The sequence below is a fragment of the Trachypithecus francoisi genome, unplaced genomic scaffold (genome assembly GCF_009764315.1).
Source record: "Trachypithecus francoisi isolate TF-2019V2 unplaced genomic scaffold, Tfra_2.0 Lachesis_group5, whole genome shotgun sequence".
Lineage (NCBI taxonomy): Eukaryota > Metazoa > Chordata > Mammalia > Primates > Cercopithecidae > Trachypithecus > Trachypithecus francoisi.
The window spans coordinates 81,999,107-82,024,380 of NW_022681470.1; the positions used below are offsets into that span (position 1 = coordinate 81,999,107).

General features: G+C 44.7%; 1 protein-coding gene across 1 annotated transcript in view; it reads left to right on the forward strand.

Moving 5' to 3' along the window:
- The window catches only part of LOC117075314 (protein cornichon homolog 3), an 85,450-nt gene that overhangs the window by 12,064 nt on the left and 48,112 nt on the right, over positions 1-25,274 (forward strand). Inside the window, exons 2-3 of the mRNA XM_033197574.1 lie at positions 1,742-1,810; positions 5,593-5,640. Of these exons, the coding sequence (XP_033053465.1) occupies positions 1,742-1,810; positions 5,593-5,640 (117 nt within the window). The remainder of the gene's footprint in view (positions 1-1,741; positions 1,811-5,592; positions 5,641-25,274) is intronic.

Here is a 25,274-nt window from a genome sequence, read left to right on the forward strand (position 1 = left end):
GTACCCAGCTACTCGGGAGGCTGAGGCAGGAGAATTGCTTGAGCCTGGGAGATGAAGGTTACAGTGAGCCGAGATCGTACCACTGCATTCCAGCCTGGCTGACAGAGTGAGATTCTGTCTCAAACAAAAACAAGAATGAAAACTAAAAAACAAAAAAAAAAACATTCTTAACTCACAAGTTGAACAAAAATGGGTAGCAGGCTGGATTTGGCCTTCAGGCTGTAGTTTGCTGACCCTGGCTTAGGCTATGGGTGGAGGCTTCAGGGAGTCATATATTAGTTTAATAAGGAAAGCAATGATTAATTAGAGGTAGCCAGAAATGGAATGAGCATCCTCAGTAAGTGGTGAGTTTCTTGTTCCTGAAGCGTTTAAGTACAGGCTGGATAATTATCTGGCAAGGGATGATATAGAAATGTGTTGGTTTAATACAAGTTATACTGGAATTTTCTTCAAATTCTGTAGGAGGATTGAAATCAGGATGACATATGACTGCTTTAAAATTCTACTTGCTTTGTAGAGGGAAGTTGTTTTCTCTTACTTAGTGCTTACTCTCAGCCCTATGTTGCTGGATTGGGGACATATGGGGGTGGGAAGCTGGTTCCTTGCTTCAGCAATTCTGCCAAGTGTTCAGGGACCCCTGGGATGTGCCTTCCTGGGGAGTTGGTTATGTCTGTTTATTTTATTTTATTTTATTTTTTTCCTCCTGCCTCAGCCTCCCAAGTAGCTGAGATTACGGGTGCATGCCACTACACCCAGTTAATTTTTGTATTTTTAGTAGAGACAGTGTTTGTTGGCCAGGCTGGTCTAAAATTCCTGACTTCAGGTGATCTGCCTGCCTCGGCCTCTGAAAGTGCTGGGATTACAGGCGGCCATGTCTGTTTATTTTCAAAAGGAGAGATTTTATTGGGAGCACCCAAGTCTTCTACACCCCAAGAAAGGACACTCCCCTGGCCAAATCCCACCGTATTCTATTATTTATTCCTTCTGTAGCAGACAAGGGAGCTGTGGTGAGGATGTGGGCTTGCAAACCTTCACCTGTCAGTTAGGTACTTCCGTGGGGGGCCATGCCTCATTCTGTGACTGGAGAAGGTCCTCTCCAGCATTCTTTCCTCCAGGCATATCAGGAAACTGTTGTTCTCTGGGGAGTTCTGAGTCTTCGTCCAAAATGAACTGTAGGACCGGAGTCCAAAGGCCTGTGCTTTGAAATGCTGACTGCCCAGGAGCCAACCATCCAGGCTTGTGGACTTCTAGAGATTTGGTTATTTCTATTACTTTCAACTCTACTGCCTTGTTTTTCTCTTTTACCTCTCACCTAACTTCTGTCTGTTTCACTTCCAATCACCTTTTCTGCCCAAATACACACAAATAAAAAATAAATAGCCCCTTCCTGGAAGGAAGGGAGCTAAAAGTAGTGGTTTGAAGTTTTAAATTTTTTGTGCTTTTTTCTAAATCCCAACCTGCCCTCAGCACAGTAGAGTTTCTCTACATCTTTATAAAGTACAGAATACTTAAAAAAAACTTACTGGGGAAAATTTTAAGCGTACACAGTAGACAGAAGAATGTAAGCAACCCCATGTGCTTATTGCCAGCTTCAACAGTGACCAGCTGCTGGCCAATCTCATGCCATCTACAGCCTCTTCCTTTATCTTGTATTATTTGGAAGCAAATCCACAGAAGCTTTGGACATGGTGTGTTGACTCAGGTGTGCACTAACACCTCAAATCTCTGTATTCTGTTTCAGATAATTGCCTTTGATGAGTTAAGGACGGATTTTAAGAGCCCCATAGACCAGTGCAACCCTGTTCATGCGGTAAGTAGCGGGTGCTGGTGAGAGGAAGGTGCTGTCACCCCAGGCTACCCAGGGCCTAGGAAGGAGGGTGAGAATGTGAATGATTTGAATGTGTAAAGAACATGCTCGCCCTCACGGTGCCTCTCTACCTGGCTCAAGGTTGTGGAGGAGCCTTCTCGTTCTTGAAGTGTGCTGAGGTCTTGAGATATGTTGCAAATCAGGTGTGACTGTCTCCATAACCCAGGGGAATAGTCTACTGTGCTGTGGCCCTTGAGTCCTCAAAGCCTGGTGCTCATGTGTTTTGGTTGCTCATCCTTAAACAAGGACAGAGGCTCCATGTTGGCCAACATGCTTGCAGGCACGTGAGCACCATGAGTGGATGTCCGTGCTGCACTCTCCACTTGGGCACCAGGTTTCTCAGATGGAGATGTGGAGGGTGGGTTAATGCACAAAGTCCCTAGCACCATATCCATCACCCAGAAAGCATTCATCTCAGGTGGTTCTGTGGGTCTGAGGTCTGCTCACCTCTGCCTGGAGAATTTGGTGCAGTCTGAGTGTCCTGGTCTGGGTTCGAGTTGTGAAAGGCCACCTGCCCCAGCATGTGTGGTTCCTGGCGTCTTCCTGCTTGTCTGGCTTGGCAGACATGCTGCCCTTCCCCTGTGCCCTGGCTGTGCCTCTGACTGGGAGCTTCTGCATGGATGCTGGGTGGGAATGGGTGTTTTGGCTGTTTCTTTCCCTGGTCAGTGCAGTCCATGTCCCAGAGCCAGGGACCAACCCTGTATGTGGACAGAGCCTTTTCCAAATTACTCCAGACCTGCTCTTCTGAGTTCAAAGGGTGGTGCACACAGTTCATTCAAGTGTGTTTCTCAATCCAAATTCACTGGTCCTCTGTTTAGTTGAAGTTCCTTCCAGGCCATGGTTTCCAGCACTAAGGCAACTTTTTGCCTCTTGGAGTAGCTTTGTTGACCTTTTCAGCCAGAAGTTGTAGAGAGAACAACAGGCTCTGCTAGCATGATACCATCTTAGCCTGGAATGTTTATGGCGTCATTCAGCAGGGACAAAGAGGTCTCTTATCCTCGGCTGCAAGCCCCATAAAGAAGGATATGCTTTTAGGGAGGTACCAAAATACCATATGGAAGAACCAGGATTCAGTGTCCCCTTCTATAAAGTAGAGAGTTATTACTGGATTTGTCGTTGTATTTTGAGTTTTTACTATGTGCTAGGAACTTTATATACATAATCTGTAATCCTCACAGTAATGCTGCGAGACAAACATCATTAACCCAATTTATAAAGCACTAAATGGACTCTTTTGTACAGGGATTTATAGGTCATGAGTGCTGGAGCTAGGACTTGAACCCAGGCTTACCTGTCTCCAAAGTCTACCATCCTACCATCTACCCTGTGTTGCCTCTTTTAAGAGACCTGATTTTATAATATCTGAGGCCCGCTTTGGCGTCAAATTTTTTGATTCCATGAAATAGAGCCGAACTCTTTCAAAGCAAATTTTGATGCAAGTTTAAAGAACCTGCAAGATCCACTTTAAAACTTACTGTATTTCATGAACTTATAACTATTAAAATCCATTTGTTTCCATCTACCAGCCTCACCATGCATCTGGGATAATTTGGATCTGCCAGGCCTGAAAGGTTTCACTCTGGGTCTCATGTCTTTCTGGATGTTTTTGTTTGGCACCGACATTACATGCCTGGTCTGTCAGTATCTACCAGGTGCAGTGAGCAAGTCTAAGTCTGAGAGACCTTCATTTAGGAATGCCAGGGAAGACAAGAGCCTACTTTCCTTCCTTCTCATTGTTTGGGCTCAAATTGGTAGGCAGCTCACTCAGAACACCCAAAGCTTTCTTGTCTGATTCCAGGGCAAATGCTAGGGAAGGAATTTGTCCTGCCACTCAGTTCCATCATGCAGATTCCATGCTGGCTTGCAGGTGATTGGTGAAACCACAGAATATTTTTGTGGAACCCTTTCCATCTCACCATGGCAAAGAATAAGGAAATTTAGACAGAATAAAGAAAATCAGGACTAGTATAAGCTCTCCAGGGAGCTTCTGTGAAAGGCCAGCGCAGGAATAGAATTTGCACATAGTAGGTGCTCCATAGCTATTTGTCGATTAAACAGTGGGTGAATATTGAAGTGGTGGCGTAGAAGTTAAATCTCAATTCACTTTTTTTTCTCCTATTATTAAAGGCACATTTCTAATTAGTTAACTGATTAATTAAGGAGCCTGGGCCCTATGAAGTTCATGAACAGAATAAAGACTCTAGGTGCCCCATGGGGAAAACTCTTGTCTCGGATTGAAAACAAAAACAAAAACAAATAAAAACCCTAAATGGAAGACTGCTCGACACATTTTCCCAGTTCTTATGCTGTTACTCCCTGGCAGGAAGTTAAATGCTTCAGATGCCTCTTTTAACTCTTCTGTGAGCTCTTAGACCTCTATAGAGTCCCCAAAGCAGCATTTCAGACTCAGGTGGTTTAAAAAAGCTACTTCACTGATTGGTGACTCCAGCCCTGGAAGGACTTGTGTGTCACAAATAATTACTGATCCATATGATACGTCTCTCAATGAGGGCATGAGGCCCATTTGGATTTAAGATGCCCTGAAGCTCCCAATATTGTTGGGCCCTATGGGATGGAAAGGAGGAGGAATGCTCTGTTTTCCTCCTCGTTTCTCATGTTTTCCCTTCCTTTTACCAGCAGGGCATTGATTACTTTAAAGTAATGGTAGATGTTGTCCTTTAGTGGCTCTGGCTTGCTGGAAAAGGAGCTAGTGTGTGTCTTGTAGCATTCCGTTTTGTGCGTATGTGCACATAAGTATGCGTGCTTGCATGTGCACACGTGTGAGGAGGATTCAGTGTGTCTTTCTAGCCATGTGGACACTAATTTGTCCAGATGTGGGCTCCTTCCTCTGGGCTTATAGGATGCACAGGAATCACTATATTTACTGTATTTATGATTTAATTAGGGAAATGAAGTGTCCCAGCCACCTGTCCTTTCCAGATCCATGAGGAATCTCATTACCGTTCCATCTATGGCAACCAAATTGCCTCAGTAATGAAGCACCGGGAGACGCCACAGCTGTGTTCAGTGTGGCTTTGGAAATTGTTAAAGTCATTGAAGGAAAAGGGAGGCAATGGCATTTAGTGCATGATGTGGACATCATCACCTGCCCAGCCACGGGCCATCATCTCATCTTCCCTTGGCAGTGAGCCAGGCCTTGATAGACTGGAACTTCTTAAAAAGCCTTAGCCTGGGGGCATCACTGGTGTCTAATTTAGTAGGGAGATTGCTTCTGCCAAGTAGACTCACTTTAGAAAAATGAAACCAGCAGGCAGATAACTTGTCTACCTTAGATACTAATGAGGGCACATACGCTCTTCGAGACCCAAGTGGGAAGGCCTCCTGGGAGGGCTGGCTGCACGCTTTAGGATGTTCCGTGAGCACGAGGTACCATTTGGCAGTTTGACCACCTTATGTGTACATGGAGGCTGAGAGAGACTTTGTAGATAGAAGAACAGAAATCCATGCTGGACTGAGAGGGAAGGTGAGCCCATGCTGTTTGCTGGGAGAGTTCTGTTAAGAGCAAATGACCATGACAAGGTACAGGGAAGAAAGTCAGAAACTCTTAGAAAAAGCCATTGGGTGGGAGCATGCTGGCCATGTGCCCATGAGGGCTCTCTGATGGGTTCTGCCTCCGCTTTTGGGGCTGATTACAGGGCCTTCTCATGCTGTTTTAGCAGAATCCCTAACCTCCCCTCTCGTTTCTTTCTTGTGCATCCTGATAGAGGGAACGGCTGAGGAACATCGAGCGCATCTGCTTCCTTCTGCGAAAGGTCAGTGTGGCAGCTTCATGCTGGAGGATAGAGGATCACATGGTGGTGGGTAGGCACACAGTGAAAGAGGCTGGTGAGGCTCAGTGCCTGCTCCAGTCCTGTCCACCAGGAAGGCAAATGGTGGCAGGGAAAGGGGGAGGTGGGAGCAAGTGATCAGTTCTTTGGAAACCCCCAGAGACAAGAGGAGCTAATTAAAGGAGGTGGCCATCAATCAAAGTGTCAGGACAGCACTGGGTATTTGCGAGTGCCCTCTGATTGGAGTTGGAAGCTCTTTATCTTTGCATGATGATGGATGGCATTTCCAGCTGCTATTACCACAGAGCTTTTGTTCCTGTCTGGGGCTGGGCTCAGGAACACTCGCTGCCGACCTTGGGATGCTGGGTTTCCTTTGAGGTTGCAGCCTGTCACTCAGCTTTGCAATTTGATTGTCAGCATCACTGGGAATGCTGAATTGGTGGGATGAGGGGGTGTTATTAAAGGCAGAGTCACATCATTCAGAGAGTTGCTCTGAATGGATGAGTAGTACATTACAGCTTCCCCAGACTCATTCAGGAAGCACATGTGGGCACACATAGTTCAAGCTTGGTATTTAGCATAGCTCTGTGCCATAGCTGGAGGCCCCTGTGTCTCTTTCCCAGGAAAGTGTGTGCTTTTTGCAGCAAAATATGGAGAATGGCAACTTGCCGGTAAAATAACCAAAGGACATCCCTAACCTCTGTACAGAGTGGATGAACTATAGGCCATAAGAAAGCCACCTGTCAGCCCAAAAGGAGTTTTTGAGCCTTATATGAATAGGACAGAAATAAAATGTTATGCCAATGTTGATAGAAGGGGAAAATACTTTGCAAGGTTTTAAAGGTTTTTTTCTGTATTTTAGTAATGATACTTTTCATTGAGAGAGAGCTTAAAGAAACAGCCAATTATTTTTCTAACTAATTACTTGTCCTTTAGTATCTTCTAAGAGAGTCAGTGCATTAGAATCCCATATCTTGTATGATACAGCAGGGAAATATGCTTGGATAAAACCTATATATGAAAATATTTGTGATCCAAGGAATAAAGAATGATTAGGAAAATAACAATATCAATTCATAAATTTAAAAATTATTTTTCCAGATAATATCTTGGATACCCATATCCTGCTCCAGCCAGCACTTCTATAGTCTCTGGTTTGTTCTTTAAGACTTGACAGCTAAGTGACATAGAATGGATCAAGACAAAATCAAAGTTTTGCCTTTCAGACTCCAAGTGGCCCCTTTTTCTCCCATCCTGAATATATTATCCTGTATTCTCTGACAGAACAATGTTCCATATCCATCACCTTTCAGCCTTGCTTATTCTTTTATACTGCTTAACCACTGACTCCGGCCAGGTAGCAGGCAATGGCCAAGGTCCTGTGGCCCACAGACTTGCAGCCCTGGACCTTTTAAAGGTCAGAGCCAAGAGTATGAAAGTAAGCACACTATGCAAGAATTAGTGTTACATTTTGCAAATTTGCATATTGTTTGCATAAGTTTCTTTAAACAATAAACTGAGGCATTTTACTCCAAGAAACTCTGTACTCTACCTTTTCCTGCCTTTTGCCCCTTTCGTTTGTACATGCTCCTTTCTCCCATGCCGCTGCCTCTGCTGCAGCTTCTGGGAGGTCAAGTGCAGTTGTTGTTCATGGTCATGGAAAATACCAGGGAGAAAAGGTAGACATCAGAGGACATGAGACAGTGACTTCAAGACTTTAGGTGTTGTGACTGCGTGATCACACCTTCTGCAGCCTGACAGTTTTCTTGCTCCCAAGGGGAGTGGCACTGGAGTGGCCAGTACCTCTGCACTAACTCAACGCAGAAATAAGCCGTGCACCTACAACTTTATTTATTTATTTGAGACAGGGTCTTGCTCTGCCACCCAGGCTGGAGCACAGGGTTGCAATCATAACTCACTGTAGCCTTGAATTCCTGGGCTCAAGTGACTTTCCCACCGTGGCCTCCTGAGTAGCTGGAACTGCAGGCATGCACCACCATGCCTGGCTGACTTTTTTATTTTTTGTAGAGATTGGTTCTTCCTTTGTTGTCCAGGCTGGTCTCAAACTCCTGGCTTCAAGTGATCCTCCCATCTTGGCCTCTCGAAATGACGAATTACAGGGATGAGCCACCATGCCCAGCCCAGCTTGCTTGCTTTCTTTGTGGAATCTCCCTCCTCCTCCAGTCCTCTTGCCCTAAGCACATCTACTTTTAACAACTGGTTGTTAGTTCTTCTGTGTGCCCTGGATACCTGAGGTTGTTTTCAGTGATGTCGTCATTGTTACAGGACCACCAGCTTCATACCAGGACCACCAGCTTTGCACCCTTGCACAGTAACAGACCAATACACTGAGATGATGGGAGTTGCAGCAGAGAAAGAGCCTAATAATTGTATGGCAGCCAAATGAGGCACCAGGGAGTCTCAAATCCCCCTCCTCCAGAAGTTTTGGGCTGGGGTTTTAGAGGGAATTTTGGTGGGTAGTGGGCTGAAGAACAGGGGGTTGCTGATTGATTAGGGCATGGGAGATGAAATCACAAGAAAGGAGAAACTTCATTCTTGTCCTAAGTCAGTTCCTTGGAGGGAGTCCACAGATGGCTGGTGTCAGTGGGCCCGATGGAATCAGGATCTAGAAAATATCTCAAATGGGAAACTTGAGGTTTTTGAATGTTAAAGATGTTGTGTATAGATGTTAGGACCTTGTGACAGAGGCAATGGGACTTTCAAGCAGTATGCGGCTATAAGGAGGTGGGCTGCAGGGCAAGCTGGTTAATGCTTAGTCATGCTTCTGTTTAAAGCTTATGCTTTTGTTAAAAGTCGAGCAATTTTGTTTTATTAATTTAATGAGGATCATTTCAACATAATTTCTTTCTGAATGTAGTTTCAAATTATAGGTGCTTCTGTCTGTCTGGCCCTTGAGGTCTGGCTGTAGCTCATGTGTTATTTAGCTTAAGTTGGTAACACTATTCTCCCAAAGGCATTTAGGTCCTAGGCATGCAGGTCTGTCTTCTCTCACTGGAATGCCAGTTCTGGATGGTCAGCAATTTTGTTTCATTCACCATCATAGGTTGTGACATAGAATGTAGAGCAACGCATAGCCCATTGAAGGTGCTTAGCGAGTATTTACTAAGTAAGTGAATGAATGCCAACTTTCTGGCACTTCTGTCATCTAAATCCTTCTTCTTGGAAACACTGGCTTAGTCAATAATCTTTCCATTTCTTCATTTCAGTACTGTCCATGACATAGTACAAAATTTACATATTTTACTACATTTATTCCTTATGTAAGATTTATAGGCCAGGCATGGCGGCTCACACCTGTAATCCCAGCACTTTGGGAGGCCGAGGTGGGCAGATCACCTGAGGTCAGTGACCAGCCTGGCCAACATGGTGAAACCCCCACAAATTAGCTGGACATGGTGTTGTGCGCCTGTAATCCCAGCTACTCGGGAGGCTAAGCAGGAGAATTGCTTGAACCCAGGAGGTGGAGGTTGCAGTGAGCCGAGATGGCGCCATTGCACTCCAGCCTGGGCAACAACAGTGAGACTGTCTCTCAAAAAAAAAAAAAAAAAAAAAGATTTGTATTTAAAAATTGAAATTAACTCAACATTACATTCATTACTGACACAGAAGATCTCCGACCGACAGTGTCTTCTGTGTGATTTTCTTCCATAATGCTTATACCCTCTGCCCCTTGTAGTCTGTATTTCAACCATCCTAATATCTGCTCTCAGCCAATTCTGGGACCTTTATATTTGGAAGGTTTTGGTGAAGTGCGCAAACGTCTACTGCTTCCAAATCCTGCCTCTCTCCTTATTGTCCTTGTAACTCACAGTGTGTGCCTCAGTGTGACTGTAAACTAGGGGTGAAAATAACAGGACCATACTCATACAGGTGTGTGAGAATTACATGAGATAATATGGTACATCTGGCTCATAAGTGTACAATGCATATTAAATGTTATTATTATCATCCTGACCCTTAGATTCTACCTAAAACCCTTTATAACATCACTAAGCACACACTTGGCCAGCCGAGATAATCCTTGGCTGGTTGCACACCCTCTTAGCATCCCCTCCCGTTTTCTTAGGTAAGTGCCATTTGGTGTTTGAGCAGCATCACAAGGTGGGCCGGCCTAGGCCTCCTCCCTCCTGTCTCTCTCATTTCAAATGGGCTTCTGAGTTCTGATTCCCAAGCTGTGAGCGTGTGTTGGGGATGGCGGGGAGGGTTAATGGGTCTACTTAGCAGCACCACCTTCTGGGAACTGCACCTTCCAAGAATTTCTTGGAACTAGCCTCCTAAACACCCTAGAATGTGATGCATCTCAGCAGCTGATTGTTGTTAAACCACCTCCTCAGCTTTCTTGGGAGAAAGGAAGGGATTTTCAAAGTGGATCCATTTTTAGCTCCATAATTATCAGAAAATGTGTTCTTTGGGTAATTGTCTGAACTGCAGGATTCTTGTGTTGACTTGTGCTCATGATTCATTTTTCTTGTGGCAAGAGCCACTTGCCTCTTGAGCAACTCTCCCCACCAGAGCACATCATAAGTTCTGTGGGGCCCCTACAAAGTGCAGGTTTGGGAGCAGGAAGCATCCTGGAAGGCAGAGGTTGGTGTGATTGCTGCTTTCGGGCATATAAAGGATTCTCATGAGGAGGAGGCTGACTCCTATTGCATCTGCAAGTTTAGCGAGTGGTTCGAGGAGATTATCTTAAATGTGAGCCCAAATGATTGGTATGAGAATAAGGAGAAACATGCTTCATCAGTGGTAGTCATCAGACTTTGGAACTGGTTGTGAAATGTTCACATCCCTTAGACCAAGTTACGTTTTTTTATTTTTATTTTTCATTTTTTGAGACAGAGTCTCACTTTGTCGTCCAGGTTAAGTACAGTGGCACGATCTCGGTTCACTGCAACCTCTGCCTCCCAGGTTCATGTGATTCTCCTGCCTCGGCCTCCTGAATACCTGGGACTACAGCCATGTGCCACCACGCCCGGCTGATTTTTGTATTTTTAGTAGGGATGAGGTTACACTATGTTGGCCAGGCTGGTCTCAAACTCCTGACCTCAGGTAATCCACCCACCTCGGCCTCCCAAAGTGCTGGGATTACAGGAGTGAGCAACCGCACCCAGGCCCTTAGATCAAATTAGACAAGTTTGTGCCTGAGATGATTTTGAGTTAGACTGAGCCTGCCCAATGACAGGGGCATTTAGTTGTATAGTTTGGGATGTCCCTTCTGGCTTGACAATTCTGTGATTCTCCAGTTCATGTCCCAGTTTCCCCAAGAATTTGTCTGTTCCCACTGCAGGTTTTCCCTGACATTTGTGGATGTAAAAAGCTGTAGTGCGGGGATTATTTTCATTCTCTCATTGGGCATTCTCATCACCACATGGAGGAGAAGGGTATGTGGGTAGGATTTGGGGGTGAGTGGGCCGTTGAGTTCACTGGGGAGCCTGGTGGGAAGGGACAGGTGCTCCAGGTTTAGTATTGGAAATGCAGTGGTGATATGACCATAGGTGTTCCCACTAATGGGCACCTGTTTCTGTTCCTTGTTAAAGCTTCCCAGAGCCACAGCTCTGTCTTACAGAGGAGTTATGATGTGAAGTGAGGCTGCCAGTGGCAGCCTGAACCCACTGCAGAAATTCCGTGATGTGGTTCTGAAAGCAGGGGTTGGAGGAGATGGGGAGTGGATATGACACTTTCACAGTGAAAAGTCAGTCTTGTTAAATGAGGAGATTGCATTATTATTAATGCTTCCTTACCCTCCCCTCTCTCCAGGACTGTCTACATAATTGGCAGGGCCTCGTGAAAAATGGCAATGTGAGGCTCCATGTCGGAAACTGATGCCCAACATTCAACCAAAGGTGGGGCTCTTCCCAGCGCAGGGCCTTGTGCAGCTGCACAGGTCACAGGTCCCTGAAGCAACTGAGCCTGGTCTCCGTGACCTTTGCATTATGATTTTGCTGTTCTTCCTCCTATAAGCCGAGTGTATTTCCTCTCCCCACTGATACTTGGCTCTGTCAGGTGACAGGATTTGTCCACTGCAACGTAGGCAGGCGTGGGAGTGTGTGTCAAGGCTGTGAGAGTCATTGGATATTTCTGTTCTCCCTTCTGAAATTCTGTCATTGGCAAGACCAATCCACTAGTTCAAGGAGGATGAGAGGCATGGGGAACCTACCTGAGCCCACCTGTACCTCAATGCCAAGCCTGCTAGAGCCAGTGACTGCCAACCATCCTTTAGATGTGTGAGCAAGTATAAATGGTTATTGTTTTAAGGCACTGTATTTTGGAATGATTTGTTACATAACATTCTTATGGCAACATTCCTGACACGCGTGGATGTAAAAAGCTGTAGTGAATGGATTATTTTCATTCTGTCATTGGGCAGAGTATCTTAGCTCCTGGTATCTCATTGATACCATAAACATGTGGCACTTCTATAAGGGGAAAACTTTTTTCTTAAAGTGATGTTATTCTTTTCCAGAGTTCAGCCATTTGTTCACTCTACAAATTCACACATAGATGGTTCAAGCTTTGTTCAAATTTCTTTGTCCTAAGTGGAGACTACTAAGTACATTTATAAACCAGAACTTAGGGAAAGACCTATGTTGCTTTGGTGCACAGTATTTGTCATGTGCTAACAACCAGGAAGGGCTGGGTGCAGTGGCTCTTGCCTGTAATCCCAGCACTTTGGGAGTCAGGAGGATTGCTTGAGCCCAGGAGGTTGTGATCAGTGTGGGTAACATAGTGAGACCCCCATCTCTACAAAAAATAAATAAATAAAAATAAAATAAAATTAGCCAGGCATGGTGGTGCATACCTGTAGTCCCAGCTGCTCAGGAGGGGGAGGGGGAGGTGGGAGGGTCACTTGAGTCCAGGAGGTTCAGACTGCAGTGAGCCAAGGTCATACCACTGCACTCCAGCCTGGGTCAGTGTGAGACCCTGTCTCTAAAAACAACAACTGGGAGGAATGGAGAAGATATTGCCTTTTTTCCCCCCCTAATTACTGCACTCCTCGCCACAAGGGATTGATTGGATTTCAGTTCTTTTTAGCTGTCAATATGGTTCTTCCTACAGGGCTCTGGAGGGAATGGCATATTTTAATTGAGGGACATGATACAGTGAAAAGGGACACATAAACTCAGAGGCAGTTGTGTGGAGTGCCTTAGAGAGACCATCGTTGACGTAGAAGTTTTCCAGATCAGAATTCTCCGTTTCTTGGGGGGATTTCTGAAGCATGGAAATAGTGATGCCAACTACTCTATGCCTTTAAAAGTATTAACTCCTTTAATCTCACAACAACCCTATCAAGTAGTCATCATTAAAAGTCACACTTAACAGAAAAGGAAATTGAGGCTTAGAGAGATTAAATATATATCTGAGAGTCTCCTGTTTCTTAAGTGGTAGAGCTGGGATTTGAAGGCAAGCCCATGTGACCAGAGTCCACATTTCTAATCACCACATTATAGGGGAGATTGTTGCTTCTTTTCAAAACATGCTGCTTAAGGACCACCGCTACAGTAACACGGCTCAGCTATTTTAAAGGGAAGCTATGGATACTTGAACCACATAGTGCCTCAGAGAGCCTGTAAGATGCTTGGCTCACTGTCGATGGGTCCGAGTGGATTCTTTTAAGGCTCTTTTTCTAAGTTCATTTAACTTCTTTGTAGGGTAGTTCACCCCTGGAGGGAATATTTGAAGAAAAGTAAAAATATCCTGGAACAAAAGTTGTAACTAGTTCAGAAACCCATGTCTCATGCATAATTTATTTTCAGACACTTTCCGTGGCAAACTCCTTGTTAGTCAGAGGGAAAGAAGGAACATTTTCCTTGATGTGTAAACAGTGGTGCTGTCATGGGGCTGCTGAACCAGAAGTTGGAGGGGACATGTCCTCACCTCACTCCTCCCGTAGGGCCGCAGCAGGCAAACTGAAGGACTTTACAAACAAATCCCTAACACATGGGCACTGGCTTTTCACTGGGGATCTGGGTAGCTGGTTGGCCCTATCCTTATTAGTTCTCTGTTGTCCTGATAATAAGATATCGGACCAGTTGACAGCAAACACCATTTATTTCTCATGAGTCCATGGGTCATGTGGTCAGTTCTGTTGTTCTTGGCTGCACTTGGGCACAGGGGATGTTCTTCTGGTCTTGGCTGGAGCTCATTCTTGTATCTGGTGGGCAGCAGGCCATTAGCTCATCTCAGTCAGCCTCAGCCACATCTCATCCTCCAGTGACCACCTGAGGCTTGTTCTCCTGGTGTCATAGAGAAGCAAGAGAAGACGTGGAAATGCGCAAGCACCTTTTCAAGCTTTGGCCAGCGTGGAGGCACTACAAAGTTAAGGGCAAAGGATGTGGATATTCTTCAGTGAGACCTTGCTGCCTTGATTGTGAAAATTCCTATGCTAGGATCATATCAGGAAGTAGCAAGTGTTAGAGTCTGCTGGTCTCCAGTATTCGTCATTAATGGAACTGATGGTTTCTAATTTTTTTTTGCATATCAAGAGCACCTCTGGAGATGTTTCAACATGTATCTGCTTAAGAATCACTTCCAGAAGTTCTGCTCTGGGAGTTCTTGGGAGGGTCCAGTTGTCTGTATTTTGAAAATGCCCCATGGAGGGGCCATGGTAGAGAAACACTGTGGGAAATATTTGGTGACTTGAGTATTTAGTAGATGTTCTGGTGATTCCTAAGCAATGCCAGGATGGCTCCCCAGGGTCTGGAGAACTGGATCTGTGGAGGAGGAGAGGGGAGGGAGAAGAGCTTCCACCCAGAGAAGTTGACAGCAGACAGATGTTACAAGCTGCCAGCTCCTTTGCAAACAGCCCAGGATGAGCTGAGCCCTGGACTTGAGGAGCATTTCCTCAACTTGCCATGTCCTAACTGTGTGTGGAGAGAACACCTTCCTCGCCTGAGACACAACAGAAGGTTGCTTTTGAGGTAAATGTGGGGCCGTCACAACCAGTTTCAAAAAGTAAAGAAGTCCAGCAGCCCTCATGGCAGCAGGAGGAGAAACCCTAAAATCATCAGAGACCTTAGGATGCGTCATTGAGAGGGGCCCTAAACCTGGCTGTGCCTCACATTGAATCTGGATCGATGATTAAACATACGACTCTGAAAGGCAGGTTCCTATCCACCCAGGATAGTTAGTTTTATCTGTCACCTTGGCTAGGTCATGGTGCCCAGATATGTGATCTAACATTGTTCTGGTTGTTTCTGTGAGGGTGTATTTTTTGGATGAGATTAACATTTAAATCGGACTTTCATTATATGAAAAAGACACATGCACACGTGTTTATAGCAGCATAATTTGTAATTACAGAATTATGGAACCAACCTAAATGCCCATCAGCCAATGAGTGGAAAGAAAATGTGGCATGTATGCACCATGGGATACTACTCAGCCATGAAACGGAATGAAATAATGGCCTTTGCGGCAACTTGGCTGGAACTGGAGGCCATTCTAAGTGAAGAAACTCAGGAATGGAAATCCAAATATCATATGTTCTCACTTATAAGTGAGAGCTAAGCTATGGGGATGCAAAGGCATAAAAATGATATAATGGGCTTTGGGGATTTTGGGGAAAGGATGGGAGGGGTGAGGGATAAAAGACTACACATGGGGTACAGTGTACCCTGCTCAGGTGATGGTGCACCAAAATCTCAGAAATCACCACTAAAGAACTTATCCATGTAACCAAACACCACCTGTTCCCCCAAAACTATTGACATAAAATTAAAGAAATAAATTGGACTTTGAGTAAAGCACATTATCATCCTTCTGTGGGTGGGCCTCACTCAATCAGTTGAAGGCCCTGCTAGAGCAGAAAGACCCAGCTCTCCTGAGCAAGAGGGGATTTGGCCAGCAGTCGACTTTCAGACCTCAACGGCAGCATTGACTGTTCCCTGGGTCTCCGGCCTGCCAGCCCACTCTACAGATTTTGAACTTACCAAATCTCTACAGTTGCATGAGCCTATTCCTTAAAATCTCTCTCTCTCTCTCTCTCTCTCTAAACACACACATACACACACACACGTGCACACACACACACATACACACACCCTGTTGCTTCTGTTTTCCTGGAGAGCCCTAACTAATGCACTCCCCTCAATTCTGGTAAGTTCAGGTTCAGTAGGTTTACAGAGAGGCCTGGAACTGCTGTGAGCCGAACCTTCATAGCAACCTTGTGAGTTGGGTGAAATTATCTGCTCACCACATGGTTAGTACCTTGTTCAAGGTCACCCAGCTCATAGGTCTGGTCCCCGAGTCCATGTTCACAGTCTTCAACCCTTGCTGCTTCCAATTCCTCACATTCATAGGAGTCAGTTGTTTTCCATAACTTTACAGAGCTTGTTACCACTACCCTAGAGGCCAGTCTCTGCAGGGCCAGCGAAAAGAAGCCCTGATCACCTAAAACCTTATATGGTAGTTGCCTTTACATGTATCTTACACAGTTGTATTCTTGAAGACAAGGCTCCTGTCCTTCTGGTTTCTGCAACTGCTACATTACTTAGCATGGGGTCAGATTCATGTTAGCTAGCAGCAAGGATTAGTTCACATGAGACTGGCAACCACAAATACCATGGGCTATGATTTTCATAATGTGTGAGCCGGAATTCTCACTGCTGAGCATGGGATAAAGGCATGTGGAGAAGACCAGAGAAAGGCCGTGACAGGTGTGACGTGCTTGTCACATCAGAGCACCCTCAGTGCCCAGTGGGTGAGCATTGTAATGGACGTAGTTAGAGCGCTGGTTTTCGACTTTGGCTGTACACTGAAATTGCTGGCGGAGGTTAAAACATCCTGTTGCCTGGGTCCCACCCCCGGAATTTCTGAAGTGCAGCTTGGCACTTTTTTTTTTTTTTTTTTTTTTTTTTTTTTGAGACGGAGTCTTGCTCTGCCGCCCAGGCTGGAGTGCAGTGCCGGGTCTCAGCTCACTGCAAGCTCCGCCTCCTGGGTTTACGCCATTCTCCTGCCTCAGCTCCCAAGCAGCTGGGATACAGGCGCTGCCATGTCGCCCGGCTAGTTTTTTTTGTATTTTTAGTAGAGACGGGGTTTCACCATGTTAGCCAGGATGGTCTCGATCTCCTGACCTCGTGATCCGCCCGTCTCGGCCTCCCAAAGTGCTGGGATTACAGGCTTGAGCCACCGCGCCCGGCCGGCACTTGTTTTTTTAACAGCTCTCCAGATGATTCTAATGTGTAGCCAAGCTGAGGATCACTGAGTGGGAGAATAGTGCAGGTGGGGAGGCATTTTCACTTTCCCTGTTCTTGAGGGTATGATTTAGAGAACCATAATTTTCCAAATGGTTGCAGAGTAAAAGCAATAATTTGCCGACAGGTGCCCAAGTGGACTGAAGGAGTTACTTGGCAAATTCCAGAGAGATGGTCAGCCCAGTGGGATGACTCATTGCAAGTAATCCACGAGCCACGTGTTTTTCATGGTGGGAACTCTGCTTCCAGATGCTTCATTTTCCAGAATGTGATGAGAAGTAAAGATTCTGGTTTTCAGCCCCCAGAATGCTCATCCTTCCAGCCACTCATTTTTGCCCTTTTCCAAATTGCTGAAGAAGCAAGAAACATTTCTGGGTCCTGTTTCTGGGCCACAAAATGGGCCAATCTTACAAATCCTAATAGCCTCTTATTCTCGGTAGCATCCAGTCTCTGCCTCTCACTCTTTCCAACTCCTACGGCCCCTCTCTAAAGGTAAAACCGTGCCAGCCTGTACCTAGGTGGGGACAATAAGAGAGAATTCCTCTGAGCTCCCAGCTTGTGCTGAATTAATTCGAATGCTCCAGACATATCTTCTCCCCACGGAAAAGCTGCGTTGCCAAGTTATCATGCTGGCTCCATTTGTAACTTCTATGGGACTTGTTATTCCTTAACCAATTTGGGGCATTGGTCCTCCTCCAGAACTGAGTTTCACTGGCTCTGATTTCTAAGCTGTCTCTGTGGCACAGACAATTACACAACTCATGGAGTTTTGTTTCATTAGGATAAGACCCGGCAGTAGACAAGAAAATGCACTGAATAAGTTAAATGTGCTATACAAATGCAAAGTGCCATTATTATAAAGGGATAGAAAAGCCATCCTGTTTCCTTTCTGTATCAGCCAAATGGTCAAAGCAGTGATGAGATTCTGGAGGACAATGATCACCGATTATAGCACAAGGAGGTAGGCGGGGAACACGCAGCAAGAACAGCTCTGCTATTGTGGCCTTTCAGAGGTGACATCACTGCTGTTACCACTCAGCACACCAGCATAAGGTAGCACCAGTGCCACTGGTGTCCTGGTGGGAACCAAATAAAGGAGCCACTCAGGCAGGATGTACTGATAAATGACAAACTATATGTCTTCTGAGAGAAACTGTAGAATTCTCTGTGTGAGCTAGACTTTAATACATGCTGTTGGGTACTTCACATATTTTTTTTTTAATTTTTTTTATTTTTTTATTTTTTTATTTTTTTATTTTTTATTTTTATTATACTTTAAGTTCTAGGGTACATGTGCATAACGTTTATATCATGTATAACTCCCCAATGCAATCCCTCCCTCCTCCCCCCTCCCCATGGTAGGCCCCAGTGTGTGATGTTCCCCTTCCCGAGTCCAAGTGATCTCATTGTTCAATTCCCACCTATGAGTGAGAACATGCGGTGTTTGGTTTTCTCTTCTTGTGATAGTTTGCTAAGAATGATGGTTTCCAGCTGCATCCATGTCCCTACAAAGGACGCAAACTCATCCTTTTTGATGGCTGCATAGTATTCCATGGTGTGTATGTGCCACATTTTCTTAATCCAGTCTGTCACAGATGGACATTGGGTTGATTCCAAGTCTTTGCTATTGTGAATAGTGCCGCAATAAACATACGTGTGCATGTGTCTTTGTAGTAGAGTAATTTATAATCCTTTGGGTATATACCCAGTAGTGGGATGGCTGGGTCATATGGTACATCTAGTTCTAGATCCTTGAGGAATCGCCATACTGTTTTCCATAATGGTTGAACTAGTTTACAATCCCACCAACAGTGTAAAAGTTCCTATTTCTCCACATCCTCTCCAACATCTATTGTTTCCTGACTTCTTAATGATTGCCATTCTAACTGGTGTGAGATGGTATCTCATTGTGGTTTTGATTTGCATTTCTCTGATGGCGAGTGATGACGAGCATTTTTTCATGTGTCTGTTGGCTGTATGGATGTCTTCTTTTGAGAAATGTCTGTTCATATCCTTTCCCCAATTTTTGATGGGGTTGTTTGTTTTTTTCTTGTAAATTTCTATGAGTTCCTTGTAGATTCTGGATATTAGCCCTTTGTCAGATGAGTAGGTTGCAAAAATTTTCTCCCATTCTGTAGGTTGCCTGTTCACTCTGATGGTAGTTTCTTTTGCTGTGCAAAAGCTCTTTAGTTTAATGAGATCCCATTTGTCAATTTTGGCTTTTGCTGCCGTTGCTTTTGGTGTTTTAGACATGAAGTCCTTGCCCATGCCTATGTCCTGAATGGTACTACCTAGATTTTCTTCTAGGGTTTTTATGGTATTAGGTCTAACATTTAAGTCTCTAATCCATCTTGAATTAATTTTCGTATAAGGAGTAAGGAAAGGATCCAGTTTCAGCTTTCTACTTGTGGCTAGCCAATTTTCCCAGCACCATTTATTAAATAGGGAATCCTTCCCCATTTCTTGTTTTGTCAGGTTTGTCAAAGATCAGATGGCTGTAGATGTGTGGTATTATTTCTGAGGACTCTGTTCTGTTCCACTGGTCTATTTCTCTGTTGTGGTACCAGTACCATGCTGTTTTGGTTACTGTAGCCTTGTAGTATAGTTTGAAGTCAGGTAGCGTGACCTCCAGCTTTGTCCTTTTGACCTAGGATTGTCTTGGCAATGCGGGCTCTTTTTGGTTCCATATGAACTTTAAAGCAGTTTTTTCCAATTCTGTGAAGAAAGTCATTGGTAGCTTGATGGGGATGGCATTGAATCTATAAATCACCTTGGGCAGTATGGCCATTTTCACGATATTGATTCTTCCTATCCATGAGCATGGTATGTTCTTCCATTTGTTTGTGTCCTCTTTGATTTCACTGAGCAGTGGTTTGTAGTTCTCCTTGAAGAGGTCCTTTACATCCCTTGTAAGCTGGATTCCTAGGTATTTTATTCTCTTTGAAGCAATTGTGAATGGAAGTTCATTCCTGACTTGGCTCTCTGCTTGTCTGTTACTGGTGTATAAGAATGCTTGTGATTTTTGCACATTAATTTTGTATCCTGAGACTTTGCTGAAGTTGCTTATCAGCTTAAGGAGATTTTGGGCTGAGACGATGGGGTTTTCTAAATATACAATCATGTCATCTGCAAACAGGGACAATTTGACTTCTTCTTTTCCTAACTGGATACCCTTGATTTCTTTCTCTTGCCTGATTGCCCTAGCCAGAACTTCCAACACTATGTTGAATAGGAGTGGTGAGAGAGGGCATCCCTGTCTTGTGCCAGTTTTCAAAGGGAATTTTTCCAGTTTTTGCCCATTCAGTATGATATTAGCTGTGGGTTGTCGTAAATAGCTCTTATTATTTTGAGGTACGTTCCATCAATGCCGAATTATTGAGCGTTTTTAGCATAAAGGGCTGTTGAATTTTGTCAAAAGCCTTTTCTGCATCTATTGAGATAATCATGTGGTTCTTGTCTTTGGTTCTGTTTATATGCTGGATTACGTTTATTGATTTGCGAATGTTGAACCAGCCTTGCATCCAGGGATGAAGCCCACTTGATCATGGTGGATAAGCTTTTTGATGTGCTGCTGAATCCGTTTGCCAGTATTTTATTGAGAATTTTTGCATCGATGTTCATCAGGGATATTGGTCTAAAATTCTCTTTTTTTGTGTGTGTCTCTGCCAGGCTTTGGTATCAGGATGATGTTGGCCTCATAAAATGAGTTAGGGAGGATTCCCTCTTTTTCTATTGATTGGAATAGTTTCAGAAGGAATGGTACCAGCTCCTCCTTGTACCTCTGGTAGAATTCAGCTGTGAATCCATCTGGTCCTGGACTTTTTTTCGTGGGTAGGCTATTAATTGTTGCCTCAATTTCAGAGCCTGTTATGGTCTATTCAGGGATTCAACTTCTTCCTGGTTCAGTCTTGGGAGAGTGTAAGTGTCCAGGAAATTATCCATTTCTTCTAGATTTTTAGTCGATTTGCGTAGAGGCATTTATAGTATTCTCTGATGGTTGTTTGTATTTCTGTGGGGTCGGTGGTGATATCCCCTTTATCATTTTTTATTGCGTCTATTTGATTCCTCTCTCTTTTCTTCTTTATTAGTCTTGCTAGCGGTCTGTCAATTTGTTGATCTTTTCAAAAAACAACTCCTGGATTCATTGATTTTTTGGAGGGTTTTTTGTGACTCTATCTCCTTCAGTTCTGCTCTGATCTTAGTTATTTCTTGCCTTCTGCTAGCTTTTGAATGTGTTTGCTCTTGCCTCTCTAGTTCTTTTAATTGTGATGTAAAGTGTCAATTTTAGATCTTTCCTGCTTTCTCTTGTGGGCATTTAGTGCTATAAATTTCCCTCTACACACTGCTTTAAATGTGTCCCAGAGATTCTGGTATGTTGTATCTTTGTTCTCATTGGTTTCAAAGAACATCTTTATTTCTGCTTTCATTTCGTTATGTACCCAGTAGTCATTCAGGAGCAGGTTATTCAGTTTCCATGTAGTTGAGCGGTTTTGATTGAGTTTCTTAGTCCTGAGTTCTAGTTTGATTGCACTGTGGTCTGAGAGACAGTTTGTTATAATTTCTGTTCTTGTACATTTGCTGAGGAGTGCTTTACTTCCAATTATGTGGTCAATTTTGGAATAAGTGCGATGTGGTGCTGAGAAGAATGTATATATTGTTGATTTGGGGTGGAGAGTTCTATAGATGTCTATTAGGTCCGCTTGGTGCAGAGATGAGTTCAATTCCTGGATATCCTTGTTAACTTTCTGTCTCGTTGATCTGTCTAATGTTGACAGTGGAGTGTTGAAATCTCCCATTATTATTGTATGGGAGTCTAAGTCTCTTTGTAGGTCTCTAAGGACTTGCTTTATGAATCTGGGTGCTCCTGTATTGGGTGCATATATATTTAGGAGAGTTAGCTCTTCCTGTTGAATTGATCCCTTTACCATTATGTAATGGCCTTCTTTGTCTCTTTTGATCTTTGATGGTTTAAAGTCTGTTTTATCAGAGATTAGGATTGCAACCCCTGCTTTTTTTTGTTCTCCATTTGCTTGGTAGATCTTCTCCATCCCTTATTTTGAGCCTATGTATGTCTCTGCATGTGAGATGGGTCTCCTGAATACAGCAGACTGATGGGTCTTGACTCTTTATCCAGTTTGCCAGTCTGTGTCTTTTAATTGGAGCATTTAGTCCATTACATTTAAGGTTAATATTGTTATGTGTGAACTTGATCCTGTCATTATGATATTAACTGGTTATTTTGCTCGTTAGTTGATGCAGTTTCTTCCTAGCCTCGATGGTCTTTACATTTTGGCATGTTTTTGCAATGGCTGGTACCGTTGTTCCTTTCCATGTTTAGGGCTTCCTTCAGGGTCTCTTGTAAGGCAGGCCTGGTGGTGACAAAATCTCTAAGCATTTGCTTATCTGTAAAGGATTTTATTTCTCCTTCACTGATGAAACTTAGTTTGGCTGGATATGAAATTCTGGGTTGAAAATTCTTTTCTTTAAGAACGTTGAATATTGGCCCCCACTCTCTTCTGGCTTGTAGAGTTTCTGCCGAGAGATCTGCTGTTAGTCTGATGGGCTTCCCTTGTGGGTAACCCGACCTTCTCTCTGGCTGCCCTTAAGATTTTTTCCTTCATTTCACTTTGGTGAATCTGGCAATTATGTGTCTTGGAGTTGCTCTTCTGGAGGAGTATCTTTGTGGCGTTCTCTGTATTTCCTGAATTTGAATGTTGGCCTGCCCTACTAGGTTGGGGAAGTTCTCCTGGATGATATCCTGAAGAGTTTTTCCAACTTGGTTCCATTTTCCCCCTCACTTTCAGGCACCCCAATCAGACGTAGATTTGGTTTTTTACATAATCCCATACTTCTTGCAGGCTTTGTTCATTTCTTTTTCTTCTTTTTTTTGGTTTCTCTTCTCGCTTCATTTCATTCATTTGATCCTCAATCGCTGATACTCTTTCTTCCAGTTGATCGAGTCGGTTACTGAAGCTTGTGCATTTGTCACGTATTTCTCGTGTCATGGTTTTCATCTCTGTCATTTCGTTTATGATCTTCTCTGCATTAATTAGTCTAGCTGTCATTCTTCCACTTTTTTTTCAAGATTTTAGTTTCTTTGCGCTGGGTACGTAATTCCTCCTTTAGCTCTGAGAAGTTTGATGGACTGAAGCCTTCTTCTCTCATCTCGTCAAAGTCATTCTCTGACCAGCTTTGATCCGTTGCTGGCGATGGGCTGCGCTCCTTTGCAGGGGGAGATGCGCTCTATTTTTGAATTTCCAGCTTTTCTGCCCTGCTTCTTCCCCATCTTTGTGGTTTATCTGTCTCTGGTCTTTGATGATGGTGACGTACTGATGGGGTTTGGTATAGGTGTCCTTCCTGTTTGATAGTTTTCCGTCTGACAGTCAGAAGGACTGTCTGTTGGTCTGTTGGAGATTGCTTGAGGTCCACTCCAGACCCTGTTTGCCTGGGTATCAGCAGCAGAGGTTGCCAAAGATAGAATATTGCTGAGCAGCGAGTGTACCTGTCTGATTCTTCCTTTGGAAGTTTCCTCTCAGGGATGACTCCACCTGTGAGGTGTGGGGTGTCAGACTGCCCCTAGTGGGGGATGTCTCCCAGCTAGCTACTCAGGGGTCAGGGACCCACCTGAGCAGGCAGTCTGTCCGTTCTCGGATCTCAACCTCCGCGTTGGGAGATCCACGGCTCTCCCCAAAGCTGTCAGACAGAGTCGTTCGCCTCTGCACCGGCCCCCGCTGCTTTCCCTATTGGACCTCAGCTGTGGGCTGTCCCCAGAGGTGGAGTCTACAGAGACAGGCAGGTTTCCTTGAGCTGCTGTGAGCTCCACCCAGTTCGAGCTTCCCAGCGGCTTTGTTTACCTACTTAAGCCTCAGCAATGGCGGGCGCCTCCCCCAGCCTCGCTGCTACTTGCGGATAGATCGCCGCAGACTGCTGTGTTAGCAGTGAGGGAGGCTCCGTGGGCGTGAGACCCTCCCGGCCAGGTGTGGGATATATTCTCCTGGTGTGCCTGTTTCCTTAAAGCGCAGTACTGGGGTGGGAGTTACGCGATTTTCGGGTGTTATGTGTCTCAGTTCCCCTGGCTAGGAAACGGATTTCCTTCCCCCTTGCGCTTCCAGGTGAGGCGATGCCTCGCCCTGCTTCAGCTCACGCTGGTCAGGCTGCAGCAGCTGACCAGCACCGATTGTCCGGCACTCCGTAGAGAGATGACCCCAGTACCTCAGTTGAAAATGCAGAAATCACCGGTCTTCTGTGTTACTCGCCCTGAGAGTTGGAGACTGAAGCTGTTCCTATTCGGCCATCTTGCTCCGCCCCCCACTTCACATATTTTTTGATAGTGGTGATACCAATTGCCAATGTTGGGTCATTCTGAGTTATTAATAATGTATTTCAAGCACATATATTCTGGACTTTAAAAGGAAGATGGGTGTAGGCGGAATTCAGAAGGTATAATAATTTGTAAAAAGCATGGTTTCCTTAGCAGACTAGCAGATGAGTAAGGGCACTAACTGTGAATCTTGCTCACTGTGCAGAACTCTGCCTACAGCTAGCACAGCGCATAGCCAGTAATGCTTTGCTGATGGAACGAATGAATGAGTGAATGAGTGGAACAAACTCCATGATGACTACTACATGCTTTCCATGTGCTACGTGCTTTACAAGTGTTTCACTTGTTCTTACCACACTGCTGTGATGTGGAGATGAGGAGATGAGACTTGGAGGGTTATGAGGTCACTTAGTAAGTGCAAGGTCTGGATTCACCCCAAATCCCTGCCCTTTCTAATAGTCCTTGTGTTTCCATGCTCTAGGGATTAAAGACGTTTCCCTACTTTTCCCAGAATATTTCCACGTCTTTGAGTTTTTCAGAGCAAGCTTGGCACCATCCCTGGACATTCCCGGGCATATTCATTCCCAGGATCCACTGTTGTCCTCATGCGGACAGGCCCCATTCTCTTCTGTAGACTGACTACCATCTCTTCTCCACTGATTCTCACCCTTCAAGTAAAAAATGGGCTAAGAGGTTTTGACCAAAGGCATCGTTTCAACCTCAAGAGACTGTTGAAACTGATGTCTTGAGAGAAAGAACCTTCAGAGGACACTGTACCCCCTTCTCCTGGCCTTTTGGCAGCTGAGTGTCAGCCAGGGCTGCCATAACACAGCTGCCGGGTGGCCTTAGCCACAGGCATTCATCTCACAGGTCTGGAGGCTGGAAGTACTAGATCAAGGTGTTGGCAGGGCTGGTTCCTTCTTAGAGTTCTCCGCTTGGCTTGTGGATGGCCACCTTCTCACTGTCTCCACATGATCGTTCCTCTGTGTATCTGTGTTCTAATTTCCTCTTCTTTTAGGACACTAGTCATACCAGGTTAGGGTCTGTAGGATAAATCCATCTGACAGCAATAGTTTAAGCATACCTTT